This window comes from Heterocephalus glaber, unplaced genomic scaffold (assembly GCF_053883595.1).
Source record: "Heterocephalus glaber isolate CG9 unplaced genomic scaffold, H.glaber_assembly_v1.0 deba00001572, whole genome shotgun sequence".
NCBI classification, from domain to species: Eukaryota; Metazoa; Chordata; class Mammalia; order Rodentia; family Bathyergidae; genus Heterocephalus; species Heterocephalus glaber.
Window position 1 is genome coordinate 23,243,927 of NW_028258357.1, and position 22,172 is coordinate 23,266,098.

A 22,172-nucleotide genomic window follows, 5' to 3' on the forward strand; every position below is an offset into this window, starting at 1 on the left:
GGTGGAGGGGGAGCTTGTCACTGGGGATGCACCCTGAGGGACAGTGGGTCCCCACCTCCCTGGGTCTCTCTCTGCTTCCTGGGGCACCAGGCCTCCTGTCCACACCCGTCCCCATTTCTGGACCCTTTCTACTTGGAATGTGTTGTTCTGACACCGCATCAGGGAAACTGAGGCCTGGGAGAGACCCAGGCTTGCCCCGGCCATTGGCCAGCAGGTGGCAGAGGCCTGGGTCAGGCCCAAAATGCAGGTCCACCCGGTCCCCACCCCGGCTGTGAAAGCGGAGGGCCCCCTTGCTCTCCAAGGATGCGGCTCGGCATTTGGTTCCACCCAGCTCCACACCGGGGTCCCCAAGAGCTGCCCTGGCTTCTGTCCAGCTCCCCACTGCCCCAGTTCCCAACTAAACCCATCTGACATCATGAGAGTGCTGGCTTTTTGTTATAGAAAGGACAGAGCCAAGGGCCAGGGCTTTGTTGTAAAATGCCTCTTCCTGCAATCTTTCCACACTGGACTGGGAGTTTGTCATCCCCAGTCATTCAGGAGCCACAGTGGGCCATTCATCTACAGTCATATAAAAGGTTCTCTGGATAAAAGCATGCAGAAATGGCCCTTTTTTTTTTTTTGAGACAGTGTCTCACTATGTAGCTCAGGCTGGCCTTGAGCTCACTGGGACCCTCCTGTCTCAGCCTTCCAAAGTGCTGGGATTGCAGGTGTGTGCCACCACGACTGGCAGAAATGGCCCTTCTCCCTTGGAGATGGAGGCCTCTCCTTCCTGGAAACCCAGTGGACTGTCTGCAGAGTCCTGCTGCCTCAGCTCAGGGTAACCCATGAGCCTCTCGGGTGGCCATGGGCTTGGGTGGTGGTGAATATCCCACTCAAACTCCCACCACAGGGCCTTTGCACCTGCTGCCCCTGTGCCCGACAGTCACAAGTTCCTCTCTGTCTTCCACCAAGTCTCGGCTAAAATGTGGCCTCCTCAGAGGGGCCTGCTGTGCACACAGGACAACCCTCCTCGGTCACCCACTCCTTCTGCCTGCTGCACTTTCTGCACAGCGCTTCCTGCCAGCCGACCTTCATGCACATGTCTATCCCTTCAAGACTGTGAATCCCAAGGAGAACTGAGACTTTTTACTTTTTTTGTTGTTATTTTGTTTTTTGGTTTTTTGGTACCGGCGATCGAACTCAGGACCTTGCACTTGCAAGGCAGGCACCGGAACCACTGAGCTAAATCCCGGGCCGACTCTTTACCTCAAACATCACGATGTCCCAACCCTGGGCGTGCTGGAGCGCAGAGAACTCCTGTCTGATGGAGGAGTGGAGGCAGCGCTGGCCAGTCCCCAGCGGAGCGCTGCTCGGATCCTCCCTCACGCGCCCTGGAGAGCTCCCTTCTGCCTGGATTCCGCCCTCCCCCTCCCCCCTTCCCTCCCCCCAGGCGGGGCAGGAGACCTGTCAAAGAGCACTTCGGGCCTCCTCTGGTTCAGGGCAAGGGACTCCATCTGTATTGATCACTGTGATCCCCGTGTTGCCCTGTGAAGAGCAGGCAGCACCTCCTCCGGCTGTGTGTGGCCTGAGCTGAGCCGCATCACAGGGCAGGCAGGGCGCTGCCCCTCGGGAAGGCAGAGGCGCTGCGAAGGAGGCCTGGGTCGCCGAGTCACGCCTGGCCCCTGGCGCCCGGGCCCACAGAGCAGCGCCTCCTGGGTGCGGGGAGAGGCTCCTTGAGACCCGCAGGCAGCCTGTCACTCTGACGGCCATGCATACTTCATGAGGATTCGAAAGAGATTGGGTTTCCGTGTGTGGCCCTGACAGGAAGTTGCCTTTTTAAATAAATTTATTTGTGGGACAAATGAGCCAATTTAAAGAAAAATATTAAGTGAATAAATTGTCGCTGTTGCGCACAGATGCAGGGGCGTCCAGCGGGCTCCGGGGAGCACAGCTATCTGTTCCGGGCTCAGGGGCTCCCGCACCCCTAGCCCAGCTTCCCGGGCTCACGGAAGCTCAAGGCCAGCACTCTGGCGGCTGGGGCTTGGGAGGCTCAGGGGAAAGCAGCGTGGCCGGCAGGAAGGAAAGACGGAAGGGCTCCGAGCTGGGCGTGGCCGAGCTGGGCGTGGCCGGCGCCCTCCACTGCCGCCACCGCTCCTGAGGCAGTGGGCTGCAGCCTGGGACTGGAGACAGTGGTGGAGATGAGGATCCGATGGTGATGGAGTTGAGGAGCCGCGTGCCCGTCCCGTTCATGCTGAGCCGTGGGTGCCCTCAGCAGCCGTGTTCACAGGAGGCGAAGCGGAGGCCGGAGCTCTGTGTCTGTGAAGACCTCATCCCGCCCTGCTCGCCGCTGCTCAGCAGAGGCTGGGCGATGTGATGGCCACATGCGACCACGGACACAGACTTTTGCCCTGGCAGTGTGGGTCCCAGGCCACCTAGGCCACCCCGCCCAGGCTGGGCCCTGTGGAGCCTGCTGCCTGCTCTGAGGCTCAGCGACAGGAAAGGGGCTCAGGTGACCCTGACCTGGGGGCCGGGGAGGGCGGCGGCGTGGACTGTGGACACAGTCCTGCGGTCCTCGGCCCTCGGGCGGCGGCAGGGCACCCTGGGGAGGGGGGACACAGGGAGCCCAGGAGCAGAGGCCCCCAGGGTGCTCCAGGTCCGGTGCCCGTGAGGAGGGCGCCCCGCCTCCTCTCCTCTCCCTCTGGGTCCTTTTAGTTTTCAGCACTGGGGATTGAATCCAAGGCCTTGCCCCGAGCTACAGCTACAGCCTTTGTCTTATTTTTCACTTTGAAGCTGGGTCCCACTAAGTTGCTGAGTTGCCCAGGCTGGGCTTGAGCTTGCAATCCTCCTGCCATTGCACCTGTGTGCCACCACACTTGACTTGATTTTGCTTGTTTTGAGGCTACTTAATGAGGAGCAGAGGGGAGATCAGCATATTCCAGCCTGGTCCTAGAAGGAAGGTACCAGGAGTTAAAAGCCACCCCGGCAAGCTTGCTTTTCTGAACTTATAAATGGCAGGTACTAGAATTTGAAGTTCAGAAGCTACAGAAAAGTTTGGCAGGAATGTCACCCTAATCCTGCTGGGCAGGACCCTTGGTCAACACTGTTTTGTCCTTCCCTGGTATTTATTTTGTGCATAGTTTTTAATACCATAATCCTGACCATGCTGTATGTAATTTCGAATTTCACTTCCTACCCTTCCAGCCTGAAGATCCTTTTCTGTGATACTGCAGTTCTGAATAAACATTTTAGTGGCCACATAGGTTTATTATTTTCTCACTGGCAAGTATTAGAGTTTCTTTGCCCATGCTCTTATTTTTGAGCATTTGTTTGTCACATCTTGGATTCCATAAATAAGGTTTGGGTGTAAATCCTTGGACTTGCAGATTATGCTGCGTTTTGAATTCTCATGCTGGGACCAGTTCCCGGAATGGACTGACAGACGCGGGGCCCGAGCGCAGTTAATGCCTTTGCACACCTCACTGAGTGCTCCGAGCATGCCTGACCTGCGGCTGCACCTGGGCCTTGGGAGGGGACCCGGTCACTGTGGGTGAAGCCGCAGGCTTGGGGGACAGAGCTGAAGCTGGAGCCTCGCCTGCCAGTCGCTCAGCCTGGCCCGGGTCCAATCTGTCAAACAAGCTCCTCGGCTGCAGCTCTGTGGACGCCGGGTCCTCAGACAAAGATGCAGGGGCGAGAGGGCACGGGGCCCGCAGATCCCCCGGGGCCCCAGCAGTCTCGCTGCTGCCTGTGATCAGCCGCCACAGGATGCTCTGCTGCAGATTTGCACGGCCCCTGCACTGCTGTCCAAACGTCAGGCCAGGACGCACTCCCGGCCTGCTGTCCTCACGCTGCAGGAAGAGGACATGGATGGCATGGAGTGGCCTTTCTCTGCCGGCTCCTGGCCGATGGCACTGGCGAGAACCTGTGGGAGGGGATCGTGAAGCTGCGTCTACCTCAGGAAAAGAGCTCGGAGAACCTCGTCTCCGGGCCGGCTCTCCCAGAGGGCGGCCAGAGGTGGACGGGGTAGGCCGGCCTCTTACCGAGCACCTGCAGTCAAGGTGGGTGGAGCCATTGGGGAGCAGGGTCCCAAGGTCTCACTTCCTGTGCTTGGGTTCACATTTCCTGTAAAAGCGTCACCCGGGAAGGTTCAGCAGGAAGGTGGAGAGAGGAGTAGGGAGAGAGACTGAGGTCTGCTAAGCCCCGCTGGGCCACAGCAGGCGAAGGTTGTGGCAGGAGCTGATGTTAAAACCTGGAGACGGCTCCATCCCCTGCCCCGACTGTCCTCCCAAGTCCTCTGCTGACTGCAGGAGCCCCTCCCCGGCCCCCCAGATGGAAGGTGGGCTGTGGACTCAGCGTCCGCAGACTTAAATGCTGACCCCACCCGGAAGTACCCTTTGCAACATATACACCAGTGGATCCGCCACAGCACCCTGGCCCACCTGAGGGCCACACACACTGAGCCATGGCGGACGTCCGGTCCTGACCAGGGTCCCCCAGTGTGCGCATGCGGGGCGGGGAGACTGTCTTACATCCCTCTCTAACACTTGTTACTTAATGACAGAAGGCTGGGCCGGGGCTCTCCAGAAGTCGGTTCCACAGTGCCATCTGTCAGGCTCACTGTAACATGACTCTGTGCAGCAAGTGCACTCCTCCTCCGTTTATGAAGAGGTATAGTTTCCCTCTGAAGATAGAAGCATTTAAATAACACAAAACGAGCCCACTGAAAGCCAAGCAGCAATAAAGGCAGTGCTGTGCGTGACTGCATTCGCAGAGGTGCTGTGGAACGGCCAGGCTGCCCACGGGATGATCCTCCGTGGAGCCAGCTGGGGAGCGTCCAGGTTTGGCTTGATCAAGGAGAAGCAGGAGAAAGACCGCGTCTTAGCTACTTTTCTCATTGCTGAGACAAAATTCCCAACACTCGAGGTTACAGAAGGAAAGCTTTGTTCCGGCCCACAGCTGGTAGAGGCTTCCGTGCATAGTCGGCCTGCGCCAAGACAGGTTGAGGTGGCAGAGAGGCATCGCAGAGGAGAAACAGTGCATGGCAGGCAGAAGGCAGCAACCAACAGGGGCGAGCGACCAGAGACCCCCTGTCCCTTGTATCTTAACCAGGCCACCCACCCTCAGGTAAATGTCACTCACACCCAGCTGGGCACCGTTGATCCTACCCAGAACGGTGCCGGCCCGTTCAGTGGACGGGCTTAGTAATCACACAGCCTCGATCCCAGCATCACGCACTCCTGACCCAGCCAGCTCTGAACAGCGCCCCCGACTCCCTGAGGCTTGGGGGACATCAGACATGGCCTAGCCGACCTGAACCTCTAGTCTGCCGGTGTTCAGATTGGTGAGAGGAGCCCTGGCCCCCTGAGCATGCTGAGCCCGAGCGTGGGTCTGCAGCCAGCTCTGAGCACACATCCTGATCCTGCTGCTCCTGCCCATGACTTTCAGAAGTCACTGAGCCACTGCTTCCTGTCTGCCGCATCGTCCAGGTCCCCCCTGAAGTGCGCCTCATGCTAACCTGAGCCGCTGGTGTCGGGGAGCAGCGGGGAGAGGCCGTTCTGAGGCGGCGCCCTGCGAGCCTAGTTGAGGAAAGTCCCCGTGAGCTCTGCGTGGGGACCAGGAAGAGGAGGAGGGCCTTCAGGGCAGAGCAGCGGGGAGCAGGGCCGGCCACACTGGGGTGGCAGAGCGGTGACACCGGCAGGACGACAGGGCTCCAGAGAGCGGGATGGCACGGGCCCCGCGGCCTAGAAGGTCAGGCCAAGTGCCCGCGTGCAGGAGGACCACGCCCCCAGGGGACTCCCGGCCGGCGTCCCGCTCATCTGCCGCGGTCTCCCTTCTGTCCTCAGGTGACCTGGTGTCGCGCGCCATGCACCACCTGCAGCCGCTGCACGCCAAGCACCACGGCAACGGCACGCCCCTGCACCAGCGGCAGGGCGCCCTCTACTGGGAGCCCGAGGCGCTGTACACGCTCTGCTACTTCATGCACTGCCCGCAGATGGAGTGGGAGAACCCCAATGTGGAGCCGTCCAAGGTCAGCCTGCAGGTGGAGAGGTAAGGGGCGGGGCCACAGCCTCTGCCTGGGGCCGGGTGGGTCTTACAAGGAGAACTGTGCGTCCCCCGGGAGGTGCCAGGGGTGTCAGGATCCGTGGGTCCACAAAGCCCACCCGGGTCTGGAACTGATTCCTGGGCCCGCAAGCCCAGGGCCGGGCCTCGGCACCGTGTGGCTTCCCTGTGATTACAGCAGCCTGGGGACACCGCCTCCTCCAGCAGGACTTGTCTCTGTCTGTGAAAGTGCCTTGACCCGCCCGTGCTTCAGTTTCCCCATCTGCACAACAGGGATGCAGAGTAAACTCTTCCTCAGGTGCTAGAAAGTAGTTAATGGAGCAGTGCCCGTACAAGCGCCCATCCCGGTCAGCATTGGCCTCAAATCTGCAGCACAGAGCTGGGTGGCCTTTCCCTGGGTTGCATGGTCCTGAAGCCTGAGAGCCGCGATGCTTCTGCTGGGCTGGGTCTGACCTTGCTGGGCTCCTCGCATGGTCGCAGCTCTGGGCTCTAAGCGCAGGGCGGTGGAGGGCACACAGGCCAGGGGGGTTGCTTCCTGTTTCTAAGGACCCAAGTTAGCCTCAGTGTGTCAGCGTGTGCATCAGTGCATCAGTGTGTGCATCAGTGTGTGCATCAGTGTATCACTGTGTGGGCTGCGGTCCCCCAGAGTCCTGGCTGACCTGGAAGCACGCACACAGGCAGGACATACCGCACGTGCAGAGGTGACACATGCCTGCGGTCCCTGCCAAACATAGTCACGGACGGCGCTATTCGGTTCTCCGTGGCCGTGGAGTTGGGGCAGCCTTGGCCCTCGGCCTCTGGCTCGCCCGCCTCCCTTGGGGCTCCCCGCCTCCGATGAGCTGTCTCCGCCATTGGGGGGACATGGGGCACCCCTGAGCCCCCTCCAGTGCTGCTCTCGCTCCTGTCCCGTCTCGCACTCGGGCTGGTGGTGTCCTTACAACTCCTGTTCTCTCCTCCCAAGTACAGCAACTGGAACTTGTGCAGCCACTGTGCGCGTGGCCATGGGCCCCGTGGCGCCATGACGCAGGAGCTCGTGGGCTGGCGCTGCTGCCCGGTCGGACCTACTGCTCCCGGTGGGCTCTCAGGCCCCCAAAATAAGCCGCCCCTTCCCCAAGCTTCCCCCAGCTCCTCTCCCTCCCAGCCCCTAAGAGCGGCACCACCCGGGCCGCAGCCTCCTCAGTGCCCAGGACACTGCACATCCAGCCCCAGCTGTCACCTCCGTCCCCGCCTGCTCGCTGCCCGACCCCTGGCTGCGGCTGTGCGTGTGAGGAGCCCCCTGCCACCAGCCCCGGCTCCCGCTCCCGGCAGGCTTGCGTTCTCGGGTCCCTTCCCTTCCTGAATCTGTTTCCAGACTCAGAGCCAGGCTGGGGCGGCTGGAAGTGCGAGGCCTCCCTGTAAGGCGCTGGGCTTTGGGGAGAGCTGAACCTTCGTTTGTCATCTGAGGCACAGAGCGCAGCCAGCGTGGACCCGCACGAGCAGGGCAGACACCAGCATGGGCAGCGGCCCGGCCGGCTCTCTGCCTCCTAGCACGCGTCCTCGGTGCTGCAGAGCCTGCAGCCAGCTCTTCCCCAGGAGGGGGAACAGACTTGGGTGCATCCGCCTCGGATGCAGGCATGAGGACTTGTGAGGAAGGCGTCCTCGGCCGTGTGTCTCCACACCTGGCCGTGCCAAGCCCGACACGGCCGCGTGGGAGAGCAGGGAGCGGAGCCTCACTCTGGAGTCTGCCCCGCCTCGACACCGCCGGCTTGGTGTCCGCCCCGCTGAGCCGCTTCCCTGGCCCACAAGCCTTGGCCTCCACACAGGGCTGGTGAGGTCTGAGACCTGTGTGTGGTCCCCAGCAGAGCCCGGCGAGCGGTGACGGGAGTGGAGCTGCCCTGGGCCTCAGGCCATCTCACCTCGGGAGAGCTGTTCTGGCTCAGTGTTCGGACGGGACCCTCAGGCGCCCTCTTAACTGTCACACGTGATGTCACTTTCTAGTTGCTGTGCATTGTGGGTGACATTGCTGTAGTCCGGGTGTTTCCACAGCTTTGGCTACTATTTCCTGAGCTTCAAAAAACCCATCTGGCACTACAAACATTTTTATCTTAAAAAAATACTCAGAGCAGGGCGTGGTGTTGCACACCTGTAATCCCAGCACTCGGGAGGCTGAGGCAGGAGGATCATTGCAAATTTGAAGACAGCCTGTGCTACATCGTGAGTTCAAGGCCAGCCCAAACTACATAGTGAGACACGTCCAAAAACAGCAACCACAACAATTACTCAGATAAGCTATGTAAGATTTACAATGAAGCTGTTTCCCAAACAGTACCCGGACCTTCCTGTCGCTGGTGGGACAGCCTGCAGCACGGCTCCCCTCCAGACGTCACCATCCCTACTGAAAGCATCAGAGGTTCCCAGCGTCCCTGGCCGTGTGGGATTGCAGTAATTTATTGCCCAATGTGGCCCCTGTCGGGAGCAGGTGGCACCTGGGAGGAGCTCTGGGCGCTTCGCTGGGAATGAGAGCGAGGGGAAGCCCCGTGCCCCCCACCCTGAGGACGAGCAGAATTCGCCCTGCAGTGGGGCCCCGACTGGCCTGGGCAGGGTGAGCTCCAGAGCTGCTATCACCACGATGTGGCGCCGCCCAGTCACCTGTCGGAAGCTGTCAGAACCGCTGGTGTGAAGCAGTCCGAAGCTCGGGAGAATCCACGCCAGAGGAGAAAGCCCGAGCGGCACGTGAAGGACAGGTTAACAGCACCCGAGGGTGGCTTCCAGATGGACTCCGGCTCCCGACCACCCTGTCCTGTCGCTCTGTGTCGAGGGCAGGTGAGGCTGAGTCCTCGCATGGGCCCTGCTGATGGGGTCCCCAGAACTCCCTGGGGACACTGGGCAGGGGCAGCACAGCCTCCCCCGGCCTCCTGTGGTTCCCCCAGGGACCCATGAGAATCACAGAAGGCAGCTCCAGTGGCCAGGGGACTGCAGCCAGGGACCCCCTCTAAAAGCAGCCTCTGGTGAGTCCTTCGGGGCAACTGGCCTAGGACAGACCTGCGAGTCTCCTGTGGAGGCAGCTTCAGTGCGGTATGAGCCAGTCAGGCTCCTGGCCACACCCAGAGCAGTGCCCGACCCACCCCCAGGGCTATTCCAGCCTCCTGGACTGGGCGTAGACATGGGACCCCAAGCCTACCACCCGAGACAGCGCCGAGTGGCAGGACCTGGCACAGTACGAGGCATGTCATGGTCATGAACACTCAGTTAAACACGCGGAACTGAGCAGGCGGCCTGTGCGCTGCGTGCTCCACCCCCGATCCAGGCTGACTTCCGCTTTGCTGCTGACGCCTGCTGCCCCCAAGCTCTGCTCTGCACAGTGTGTGACCCCAGTCTGTTCTCACAGCCCTCGGGCAGCGGCCAGCCCTGCCTCCTCCCTTCTCCCAGATGGGAAACTAACGCTGGGAGTGGTGGTGCATGACTGTGATCCCAGCACTGGGGAGGCTGAGGCAGGAGGATTGCAGCAAGTTCAGGGCCACATAGTGAGTGCAAGTCCAGCCTAAACTACACAGTGAGACCCTGTCTCAAAACCCAGACAGGAGACTGAGTCTAGCAGGTGAAGTCAGATGCCCAAGGTCACGTGCATTTTTAGCAAGTCCAGAAGTTCAGGGAACAGAGAGAGCCATTGGCCCAGGAAACAGAGTGTGGAAGGGGGGCAGAAGTTGGAGGGCAGGGGACCCCCCTCGAAGGAGGGTGCAACTCCTGCCCCCTGCAGAGCTCAGGAGGGGCTGGGCAGGGAGGAGGTGAGCCCGGGGTGCGAGCAGCAGAGGGGAACGTACAGCCCAGACATGCGAAGCTCTGCACAGAGCTCAGCCCAGTCCTCACCGCAGCCTCGGGAGGGAGAAGCACCTCATCCCCCAGACAGAACATTCAGTCTGTTTCTTCAGTACTGAGGATGGAACCCAGAGCTTCTCGCTGAGCGACATCCCCAGACCTTATCCATTTTTAAACTTTGGGGAAAAAAATCTTGAGACAGGGTCTTAGCACACTGCTGAGTTGCCCAGGCTGGGCTGGAACTTGCAGTCCTCCTGCCTCAGCCTCCCAGAGTGCTCAGGCCACAGGTGTGCGCGCTGAATTGCTACCTAGAAAGAAAAGGCTATTTGTTTTACCTTCGTAGAACATTAATTATGTCCCTGGATTTAATTGATGCGTAACAGTTGTATCTATTGATGGGATACACTGTAGCATTTTGATACACATGTTTTGGATACTTTTTATCCTGGAGCCCGAGCACCTGGGTTAATACCTGGCTCTGATGCTCATTAGCTGTGTGACCGCGAGCAAGTTACTTAACCGCTCTGAGCCTCCCTTTCCTTATCCCTTAAATGGGAGGTAATCTTAGAACCCACTTCTGGGGGCTCTGATGTGTTAACATATTTTTAGTTTAAGTTTTGTTTTGCCAGCCCACGTGTGTGTGCACAGTGGTCACATTTCCCGTGGGGAGTTGGTTTGTGTCCACAACACATCTCAATTCTTTTCATCCCTTTCCCTTTCCTTCTCTCTTGATCTCCTTCCCTTTTGCAGAAGCCCCATGTCCCTGTCTCCTCTTGTCTCTATTTTACTTTCCTCTTTATTTACACGTGTTAATACATCTGAAGCCCTCGAAACACAGGCTGCTCGTGGAAACGCCCACTTTATTCTCACCGGTGTGGCGTTCATCACCTAAACTCTTCCCTGCTGCGCCGGGGACCTTGTTAAGCAGCGGCTTCTGTCCCAGGGCCTGAGGGGGCCAAGAGTTGCCCGGGATGACCAGTGAGATGGAGTTTGTGCATTTGTCTCAGCTTCGTTCGCAGCTACAGCCACCTCCACTTTTGAGTGACATCAAGGCAAGAACTCAGCTTCCAAACTGCCTTTTGCCTGTCCTCATCTCCCAGCCGGGGATCCCGATGGCATGCTGCAAGACCTGGCCCCCCTCAGGCCTCTGCAGTCCGCAGACAAGAGGGACAGGACGCTCAGGCTTGGGAGCCACCAGGGGACAGCTCTGAGTGTCCGATTTCACGACCACCATCCTCCCAGCAAGGTGGCCTGGGTCCCCTTCCAAGGCACAGGCATGGACAGGCGTCTCCTGGGGCTGCCACCACTCTGCACTATTCAGCATCTCCGGCCCGGGGTTTGTGGTGCTCGGTGCCAGCCCGGGGCCTGGCCGGCACACGTCTAAGAACCACGCTGTCCCACACACGGTGCCCCCAGCCTGACGCACGAGTGCACTGGTTTTTCCAAGGCCCCCTAACCTTCGGCCTCCGAGTCAGCTCCCGGCCAAGGCCCCCCTTCATCTTATGGGGAGAGGGAGGAAACCTACTTTCATGACCAGAGACAGGGACTGAGCTTCCTGGGCCAGGCGGTCTCCCAGAGCCACCCGGCCATTGAAACGTCAGTGAGTTAAAAGAAACCCAAGCTTCTGCCCCCAGCACCTGGGCTCACGTCACAAGCTCCAGAGCTGCACTGTGGGACAGCGTGGGACAGGACTTTTCTGCCACTGCAGAAACTTGTGGAGCCACCCGAGCCATCCCCATGCAGGGAGGGCCCTCGGAGGAGCAGGGGGACCCCAAGGAGGCCGGGAGCGGCTCCCCTGGGCCTGCACCACGCTGCCCTTGGTCGCCCTGGGGCTGAGCTTCTCCCAGGGCTCCCTGGAGTCCGGCGCAGCCCGTCCTGGTTGCTGTCCCTGTTCCTATCCCGCCGAGGGGAACTTCAGGCTCAGAGAGGTTGTGCAGCTTCCAGGCGACACAGCCGGGGAGCAGCACTGGGATGCGGCAGCTGGAAGCTGCATCCAGGGCTCCTGTCCAGGCCGCAAGGCCACAGCAGCTGAGACCCCTCCAGGGCTGGAAGCCTGAGAGTCTCCGCGGAGCTTCTTGCTGTAGTGTGTGTCCCTCCCCCTTTCCTTGCCTAGGCCTCGACACATAGCCACAGTCAGATCACTGCTTCTGACTGAGCAGCAGCTAAACCTCTGAGAAACGCTCACCTCCAGGAGATCTGCATAGCTGAGCAGGGACTCTGCCTCTGATGCTGTTTTAATTGACAGGCGACAACCACACACATCCCATCCGAAGGGCACAATGGGAGGCGCTGCTCAGGCTAATTAACATATCCATCATCTCAAATAGCTGCTACTTCTTTGTGGTGAGGACATTTAGAATCTTCTCCTTTGCCAATTTGAAATAGTCAATGCATTACTATTAACCGTAGTCTCTGTGTTGTGCATTAGAACCCCGGAACTTACCCCTGAACTTTAACTTGCGACCCTCCTGCCTCAGCCTCCTAGAGAGCACACCCACAGAGCCTGCCTTTTAAATCTTTACCTCAATGGTACTTGAGCTTTTTGGGTTTTAATTTTTTTATTATTAAACATTTAATCAGTTATTCATTCATTCATTGGTGCAGGAAGTGCCTTGTACACGTGGTAATGGTTGAACAATGTTTGTTGAGTTCCTGCACGTGGGAGGATTCACCTCCCATGGTACTTTGCAAGGACTGATCCCATCCCTCTCTTGAGGACCCCATGAGGTCAGTATTGTCATTGTCACCATCTTGGATGGGGAAAGGGCACAGAGGAGAGGCACCAGGACTGTGTCAGCCCTCGGCTAGGGAGGGACCTGGGGGAGGGACAGCTCTGGCTGGGGGGTGGGGCGGTGAGGGAAGGCAGTGAACTCTTCAGTTGGATAAGATCAGCTGCTCAGCAGCTGGACACCAGGGGACCGGGCGGCGGCATTGGGGGAAGGGCCACAGTGGGACTGGGGGGGCCGGACTGGCCCTCAGGGAGCGTGCCGGCCTGCGCCTGCTTAACCAGATTCTGAAATGCTCACATAGGGCTTGGTAAAGCACCACTGTCCTGAGCGTCCTGCCCAGTAGCTGCCAGGCCGGAGCCAGTGGTGCAGGGCCTTGGGGGTTAGAAGTGTGCAAGAGGAAATGGGCCTGCAGCAGTCACCGAGACCAGGGCTGGGGTGGGACAGGGAGCTTCAACCCCCCTCCTGCTGTCCTCTGCTGCCCTCCCACATGTGCAGGGTGGGGACACAAGGACACAAGGACACCCACGTGTGAGGTGAGGTGAGGGCTGCCAGGTCACAGAGCCGAGTCCCTGAGTGCCAGACGCTGGAGGCAGGCACTGTGGTCCAGGGCCCTGGTTCCCGTCTGTCCCATGGGCACTCAGCTCTCCCAGGAGGGCTGCACGTCGTCCCCTCCCGCTGACCCAGCTGCACCCCGGGGGTGGGGACAGATCCATCTGGGACACAGCAGCAGAGGGTGGGAGCAGGGAGTGACGTGGGAGCCCCAGGATGCACGCACCATCCGTGTGCACGTGGGGGAGGACTCACTTTTCCTCCCCCCTCAGGAGCGGGACGGGGCTCTCTCCTGCTGCCCCGAACCGGCAGCCCTTTGCGGGCCTCTGCTTTGATGCCCAGGGCCCATGATCACCCGGGGAGATAGAAAATGAGCCAAGTGAGAATCTGCCCAGAGCAGAGGGGCAGGCACAGGGCCCTCTTCTCTTTCTGCCCCCAGACCCGGCTCCTGCAGGGGGCGGAACGGAGGGGCTCATGAGGCAGCCTCGGCGCTGGGCAGCTGCAGTTCTGGGTTTTATTGATTCAGCCACATCCTCCCTCCTCCAGTTTACTCTCCAAATCTTTTCACAGCTATAATACGAGGTGTTACAAATTCAAGTTTTATGCTGCTGTGGTCTGTTTTCTGGAAACACGTATGTGCTCCTTTTCTAATTTTGGAAAATATAGAAAAGAAAATAGAGGAAGGAAAATTAACCCCAGAGGTACCAAAATTAGCATTTAGTTCATTTTCTTGCCTTTTTAATACAGATCGGGGGAGGACTTTTAAAATCTCCACACTGTGTGTAGATAATTGTATATTTCTTTTGTATATCAAGCATTTCCTGGCCCTGATGTGGAGCAGTCACATACATCATTTTTAATGACTGCACCATATCCCATCTTCCGAATACACTGCAGTTTGCCTCATGGTTCCCAGGCTGCTGGTCCTTTGAGTTGCTTCCAATTTGTGAATTGCTGCTCTTTCAAAACCACCTGTGGTGGCATGACTGCAGCATCCGGAGAGTGGTCGGCTTGAGGCCCAAGATCTCGGGGCACTAGCCCCGAGGGAAGGGACTCAGAGTGGCCCCGCTGGGCCTCCAGCCTCCTCTGAGATTAAAGCTCAGGCACCTGGCGAGCTGGAGAGGGGGAGACTGACTCCAGAGAGGCCCGAGATTCACCTGTCATGCAGGGAGTGGCGGGTGGAGCTGGGGCGGCCCTGGGGATTGGGTGGGGACCAGCTGTCACCGAGGTCCAAGAGCAGCAGCAAGGTTGCTCTGGGCCGACTGCAGCGCATGTGCACTTGGCCAGGTCTACAGCAGGAAGACTCCGAGGGCCCAGGAGGGTTTATCCGGTGGTTTGGTTTTTCATAATTCCGATTTCACCTTTGTGATCTGTGTCATATTTTCCCCGTGTGTGAGAAACCCAGCCTGCCCTCTTCCCCGCACTCGAGGAGTCTGGGCAGGACTCGCCGGCCAGGTCCAGGGCTGCCCAGGAAGGTGGCCAAGGCACCAGCAGCAGGAAGCCGGATTGTCACACTGCCAGGCTGGCCCGAGCCCTTCAGCTCCCATGAGTCTCTTCCACCGAATCCACCCTCACACGGCACCCGGGTACTGGGCAGCAGGACGTGGGCGAAACAAGCAGCAGATGGGCGAAGCGTGCCTCAGCATCCACAGCCCCACTGTCCTGCCAAGGCCCTCGTCCCTCCGTCTGCAGAGCCAGTTCTGAGCACACCTCACAGGCCCTTCCTGGCAGCCTGGCTCTCCCACTCCTGCCCCTCCTTGGCGGCCACTGTGGGCCCTGAGCCACTGGACAAAACCTTCGATCAGACGGCATGCGGGGGTCATCAAGGACAAGGACCTCTTGCAGCTGGGGCTGCCCTGGAAAATCCGGTGGGGGCGCTGCCAACCTGCTGGCCTGGACACCAGGGACGGGTTTAAACCCCTGCCCTGAGGAGATGGTCAGTCCCAGGGGAGCAGGCTGCAGCCCACAGGGCTGCTCTTCTCTGCACCGCGGCTCCCGGCTTCCTCCCACAGCCTCCACCTCTCCTCCCCTGGTCACGCGGACAGAGTCCCCGCATCACCCCACATTCCCTCAGCTGAGCTCCTGCGCCTGGTTCACTTTGTGAAGCTTCCCCTTCCCACTTCTGGGGTTGCCCAGCTGCTCCCCGCCTGCCCCCAGGTGCTGGCTGTAGACCCCATCACCACTCGCCTCCAGTGGCTTCCGGGCCAGCATGGAGCTGCCTGTGCTTCTCTTCGAGCTGGTCGAGGATGAGGCCCCTGCGGAGTCAAAAGCAGAACTGGGGCAGAGCAGCGCTCACTCATCCATCTGACTGCTCACAGGCATTCAGGGCTCTCCCCAGACCCAGCGGAGCCTGCCCTCGACAAGCTTCCGCTCTACCAGAGGAGGCAGTAAAGGAGCAAGTGCACAGATCATGAAATACCAGGCACAGACGAGGTGCTATTTTAGTGGGGCAGTCCGGGAAGCTTTCTCAAAGGAGGTAGCATCTGAGCAGAGACCTAAAGAGAGCAAGGTGGCAAGCCAGGCAGATATCTGGGGACAGATCTTGCCAGGCAGAGAGGATGGTGGGTGCAAAGGCCCTGAGGCAGGAGCTTGGCATGCATGAGGATCCCCGAGGAGGCCAGAGCAGAACAGGAGAGGAGAGCAGTAGGAGGTGAAGTCCAAGGTGGCAGGGTCTGCCCGTGCTGGGCCTTTGAGGCGTGCAGAGGAGTTCATTGTGGTGAGAAGCACAGGAAGGTTTGGTTCGGGGGATTCTTTGATTTGAGCTGAACTAAGACAAGTGACTGTGAAGAGCTTTGAACCGAGCAATAGCCTGTCTGCCCTCATTACCTCGAACACAAAAGCATTATGAACAGCACAGCCCCACTCCCATGGGAGTCTCCTGTCCCAGGTCAGGCACAGCCGTGAGCAGCAGGCGAGGGCTGACGAGAGGGACTGGAAGCAGGAGGCGCTCAGGAAGTCAGGGCAACGTCAGCTCAAGATGAGCCTGTCCGCGTAGGAAACCAGCCGATCCATAACGTGCGGTACTGGCCCTACCACTGTAGGGCGTCTCCTCCCAGTGTCCTCCGGGACCATCCAGCCGAGGCCCAGCCCTCGAGCCCTCGACACTCCCAGGCCGGGGAGCCAGGCTCCCCTGCATCTCCTTAGGGAGGCCCTGGTCCTGAACCCCTGAACTGGAATCTGCATGTTACACATTCCCAGGGGACTTCTGTGCATTCATCTTGATAAGACGCTGCTCCAGAGTGGCTCCTTCCACTCCTGCAGGACCCCGCAGGACCCCACCTCACTCGTAGGGCTGTCGTCATGGCAACCAGCGTGCCGCCTCTCACCCTGCCATTACCCACCTCTGGTGCCCACAGATGCAGCGGGTACCCAGAGTATTGCTATAGAAACCGGCACCGGATATTGTCTGCTATCAGTTCAGCGGCTTTTCCTTCCCTCCCTGTGTCTCCAGAACAATGAGCTCGCTGAACCACAGTCAAACATCCAAACTCCTCTCCAGCCCGAGAGACGTGACAGTAAGAACGGAAGTCAGGGCCGTGTGGGCTACGAAGGAGGGGTTGCACCACCGCAGAGGTCTGAGTCCATCTGGAAAGAAAGGCAAGGGCATCCTCTGTGTCCCCCGTGTGGCCCGGCCTCTTCCTCCTCCCAGCAGAGAGATGGCTGGGGGCCGTTGGGACAAAGTGGGTGATGCCAGGAATGACAGCCGCCCCCGCTGAGCGCCCAGTCCCAGGCACCTGGCGATGGACACATCCCCATCCATCCTTACAGCCATACTCGTTCCCTGCAGCCGCTCCCAAGCATGGCCACAAACCCAGAGACTGAAACAACAGTTTTACAGTTCTGGACACCAGAGATCCAAACTGAGACTCCCGGGCTGGAGTCTGGGTGTCGTAGGGCTGTCTCCTTCAGGGGGCACCCGGGAGGATCCGCTTCCTGCCTGTGCAGCTCCAGAGGCCCCTGGTCCTTGGCCCGAGCCGCCTTCTTCCTGCACTTCCAGCCTCTGTGGTACACGTCCTACTTCCTCCTGGGCCTTCCTGCTTCTCCCACTAGGGTCCGAGTGATGGGATGTATGACCCACCGTATAACATGGGGTCATCTCTTCGAGATTCTTACCTCAGTCACATGTGCAGAGTAAGTTCTGTCGGCTCAGACACAAGTCCAGGATGAGGCTGCGACCTTTGGGGGCCATCTTTCAGCCAGCCACATCTTCTGAAGGAATTTCTGTCACACTCCCCATTTTTCCAGTCAGAAAACAGGCACGGCCATTTAAATATGTCGTTCAGTGCTACACTGTGTCCATTTTTGCTGCTATAATAAGACTCCTGAGCCTGGGTAACCTACAAACAAGGGTTCTGCGTCCAGTCGAGACCCAGCAGGGCTGGTGTCTGGTGAAGGCTGCCCTCTTCTTCCAAGATGGTGCCGTGGGCTGTGTCCTCGAGAGGGAGGGAAGTGGTGTCCTCAGGTGGCAGAGAGGTAGAAGGGTGAGAGAGCACTCTCCTCCTCCTGATCCGCATCGTGACCCTTTTCCCCAGGGCCACACCCTGAACGCTGTTGCTTAGGGAATTTTTAACATAAACTTTGGAGAGGCACTCTAACCTTTTCTGTGAGAAGATCCTAGCCCCTAACCTTCCCAAAATTTCTATCCGAATCTTCCCTGGACCACACATCAGGCCCTTTCCAAGCTACCAGGCAACTGGCTGTTCCAATAGAATCAAAGAATATTAAGTATCCTATTTGGTAGGAACCAAACAAACCAACATTGGTCAAGTATAACCAACCATTTGATTTGTCAATAAAGATTTATTGGCACGCAGCCATGCTCATTCATTGAGGTGTGGCCTAGAGCTGCCTTCTCAATGGCAGACCCACGTACTTGCAGCAGGGACTGTCTGGTCTGGAAAGTCTAACGTATTTGCTAGCTGTCTGTTTACAGAAATGGCTTGGAAACCTGAAATAGACCGCCTGATCCAAACCCACTTCACAGGTGAAGATACCAAGGTCCAAACACTTACAAGCCAGAGCCAGAGTCCGACAGCAAGCTGTGGGGAAGGCCCACAGTGCCTAGCTGTTGTTGTTCATCCACCAGCCCTCTCAGGATCCCTCACATTCCTCCATATGCCACTTGAATCTGGGCACAACAGCCCTTCTGAGCTGACTTGCCAGCTGGACCCTGCCAAAGCCCACCTAGACCCTCTCTCCCTGATGTGGTCAGGGTTTGCAAGGGAATAGATTTAATACAGGACACATAATTTATAGGATTATTTTATATACTCACCCAAAAATTCAAGTGCAGAGGAGTGCGGGAGATCTGCCCACACACGAGAGACCCGGAATCCAGCCGAGGGCCTGGACCCCACAGCAGTGTCCCACGCAAGTCCACCTGAAGGCCCAGAGCCCATGGCGATGTCTCTCGAAAGTCCGTATGGAGGATCTGCCCAGGAAGGCCCAAAGGCCAGCGAGGGGTGGAAGCTTAGAAAACCTGTGCTTAGAAAGCAGTGAAGGATTTGTGCCACCAGCTGAGGGACTGCACTGGAGCCACGAAGCAACACTCAAGGCTTCAAAGACCAGAGCTCCCCTGAGGAGAACAGCAGCCATCCCGGCAACAGCGAGGACCTGAGCTCCTCTGATGATGAGAACAGCCTTGGCAAGCCTCCGGGGAAAACCAGCAGCATCCAGTCTTCCCTCCAGTTCTCCTTTTATGCATTGGCAGCAGTCCTCGGGCAGGTCTTCCACGCCCAGAACCACACTGACTCAGTTCAGCCAGTGTTCCAGGTTGACTGTTAGTCCAACACACTCCCCTCCCGGCACCTCTCTTGATGCGGGGATTTAAGTGCTGGCTACCCTGTTTGAGTCGGCCACCTCCCTCCCTCTGTGCATCCCAGCCACTCACCAGGGCTAACAAACCTGGCTTGTCCCAGAATTCCCAGAATGCAGGTGCCCGGGCCCCACCCCAGTTGTAACCTGGCTAAACTGTGAGCCACTCGGCTGCTTCTGGGTTGCAGTCAATGTGAACAACTTCAGAACGCAGTAGGCACCAGGGGAGGAATGTTCCCCTAAAAAATCTATAAGGAAAGGGCCATCTATGTTTTTCCTGAGCATTCTGCACCCTCTCCTTGACTCAAGGCCTAGAATTCCTTCCCATCTCCTACTCTTCCAAAGAATACATCACAGACAATGCTATTCTCCTCTCTGAGCAGGCAAGATAAGATTTTTTTTAATGAGTTGCTACCAAAGAATCCATGGTCTTATAAACGATTAAGGTCAGAGTGATGACAAGAAGGAGACGTTGAAAGGAGAGAAGAGGTACAGAGAAAATCCCAGGAGAAGCCGGACTCCTGGGTTTGGGGGGAGCCAGCAGTCCTGGTCACCGAGGCCTCGGGAGACTGCACAAGGTCCTTGCCCCTCTGATATTTATCAGGCACCGCTGCTGCCCCAGGCCTGGGACGTCAAGGCAGTAGCCAAGGGCAGCACTGTGACAGCAGTACAGCCTGCCAGGCCCTGGGGCTGGGGCTGTGCTTGGGGCCACTAAGCCACAGAAAGAGAAGGCACCTCTGAGGACAACCTGGGGGAGTCTCGGCCACCTGAGGCTCCTTTCCAAGGCTGACAAAGACAGTGACAAAAATAAGCCCTGCTTCACCTGAGACAGTCCGATCCAATTCAATTTCAAGCCAGCATGTGTGTGTTTATTGAGTGCCCGATTCAGTTTAGGTGACGCGCCAGGCTGAGGAAGCCACTGCCCCCCCCAGGTCCACGGGCCCCAACACCTGATCGCATTAGCTTCACAGGGAAGAAACTGGTGTCTCAGTCTATTTGGCGAGCAAGTACTGGTGCCTACACCTGCCAGTCACTGTTCCAGGGCTGCGGCAGGAGCAGCAAGCCCAGCAGGCAGGTCTCTGTCCTCCTGGGGTCTGTGTGCTGACTGGCATCGTGGGGCCGAGAGGCGGGGCAGAGGTTCTGGGAGAAGCAGAGGCCGTGTGGGATGTGAAGTGTGGCTTGGGGTTTTTAAAGGGCTGGAGGCCTGCACCCCACAGCCTGGGCTGAGCCTTCCCAGATGGCTCCCTGGGGTGCCTGGTGCATCCTAGGAAATGACCAGAGATCATCAGTGTCACACAGGGCTGAGGCACAGGGCTGAGGCTGTGGCCCCACAGCCTTCGTCAGACACCAGTTCTCCTCACCCTGTCCTCTGGCTCCTTACCCTCAGTAAACATAGGTCTGCTTTCTGGGAAATGGGGACCCACACACCTAGCTCCAAGGTGGGTCCGAGGCACATGGGTGAGATGTGGAATGGGGTTACGGAGACAGACACGCGCCTATGTCGCTGCTTACGGTAAACGTCACGTGGAAGCTCAGACTTCGGGAGGCCTGGAATCCAGGAGCCTGGTTGCCTTGGACCAGATTCTCGTGCCTCGCTCTGGCCCAGGCCCAGAATGGCCTCCATAGTGCGTTGCTCAAAGTGTGGGCCCTGCTCCCCTTAAGTCAGAGTCACAGGTAGGGTCTGTTTATTAAAGTAGAGGCCTTGGACTCTTCGCTGTCTACATCTCTGGAGTGGCCCGGAACTGCATTTTAATGCCCCTCCCCATCCCTGCCCCTGACTTTGGAAGAGAAATTTTCTCTAGAAATGCACATCTGCTTCTCCCATACCCGGCCAGGACCTGGGGGTGAGGTGGGATCTGCACCATAACCCCCCCAATTCTGAGGGGCCTTAAACTCACCTGGAGGCCTGTAAAACGACCACTGCTTTCCCGCCCAGAACCCCAGGATGGGACCTGTGTCCAGGTGGCCCCTCTGCTGCCTCCAACACTGCCCCGAAGCCGGGGGAGCTGTGCACTGGCGGAGGACTGGGAGCTGCTGCCCCATGCAGGCTGGGCTCGGGCTGCAGTGCACTCTAGCCTGCAACAAGCTCAAGGCCACAGCCCGGAACTGAGGTTCCAGACCTTGGGGAGACCACGGCCCCTGGCCGAGCTTGCTGCTGTCTGGGCTCGGAGAGGCCCCTGTGGACTTGGCTAGGTGCCTTGGCCAGGTGGGAGGGACACCGGGGCTCTTGGGATTGGGCGCCCAGCGAGCAGCCGGCTTGCTCTGTGCCCCTGTGCTCCAAGTGCCACATCGCCTCCCAAGCCGCGGGGGCCAGGAGTGCCTGTCACTCGCTGTCCCGGTCCCCACATGAGGAGATCGAGGCCCCGCAACAGCGATGGCACGGAGCCTGCCCCCGGGTCGCCGGCCGGCCCGGGCTGCCTGGGGAGACTGTCGCCGGCCTGCGGGGTCCCGAGGCAGGGACAGGGCGAGAGGGGGCCGGGAACGGGGCGGGTCCCCGGCGCATCATCCTCACCCCCGTGTCCCCCCAGGCCCTTCCTCGTGCTGCCGCCGCTGATGGAGTGGATCCGGGTCGCCGTGGCGCACGCCGGCCACCGCCGCAGCTTCTCCATGGACAGCGACGACGTCCGCCAGGCGGCCCGGCTGCTGCTGCCCGGCGTGGACTGCGAGCCGCGCCAGCTCCGGTAGGGACGGGGCGGCGGGGGGAGGGGGTCGCACGTCCTGCATCGCGCGGAGGGGGGGCGGGGGGCGGACGCGGGGGGGGGGCGGGTGACGTCCCCAAGTCGCCGCCCCCAGGGTCCGCGGGGCTATCGGCTGCTCCCCGTGGGTGGCCGTCCTGGTCCTCCTTCCGGTGACGCTGCCCCCCGGTGGTCTGGGAGCAGAGCGCAGCTTGCTGTACCAGGCGCCCTGTGCCCGCTGGCTGCTGGGGGTGAGGGGTCTGGGGAGCCCCTGCTCACAGCTGGGGCTGTGCCCGGAGAGCAGTAGACGTCACGCTCCTCGGGAGTCCTGCCTGGCCCCGGGTGCCGTGTCCCCGCGTCCGTGTGTGCACACGCATGGGCTGCACTTTCCCAACTCCCGGGCTGTCTTCCGGGTCCCTGCCATCAGTCGACTCCCTGCACCCCACGGGTCGAAAGTGCTCCCCTGACCTCCCCAGCGCATCCCACCCTGGCCAGGGAGCCGTGGGGGAGGGTGTGGAACGCAGCACACGCTGGGTCCTGATGCCAGCTCTGCCAGTGTCTGCCACAGCCCGGC

At 59.3% G+C, this 22,172-nt stretch overlaps 1 protein-coding gene across 6 annotated transcripts in view; it reads left to right on the plus strand.

Annotated features, from left to right (window-relative positions):
* Abtb3 (ankyrin repeat and BTB domain containing 3) overlaps positions 1 to 22,172 on the plus strand; it is a 168,190-nt gene that overhangs the window by 103,524 nt on the left and 42,494 nt on the right. For 5 of the 6 annotated variants that reach the window (XM_087192771.1, XM_087192772.1, XM_087192769.1 and 2 more), the window contains exons 3-4: positions 5,820 to 6,024; positions 21,452 to 21,604. In XM_087192771.1, the coding sequence (XP_087048897.1) occupies positions 5,820 to 6,024; positions 21,452 to 21,604 (358 nt within the window). Of the gene's footprint in view, positions 1 to 5,819; positions 6,025 to 12,735; positions 21,377 to 21,451; positions 21,605 to 22,172 lie in introns of those variants that run through there. The other variant, XM_021258361.2, reaches the window with a different exon arrangement.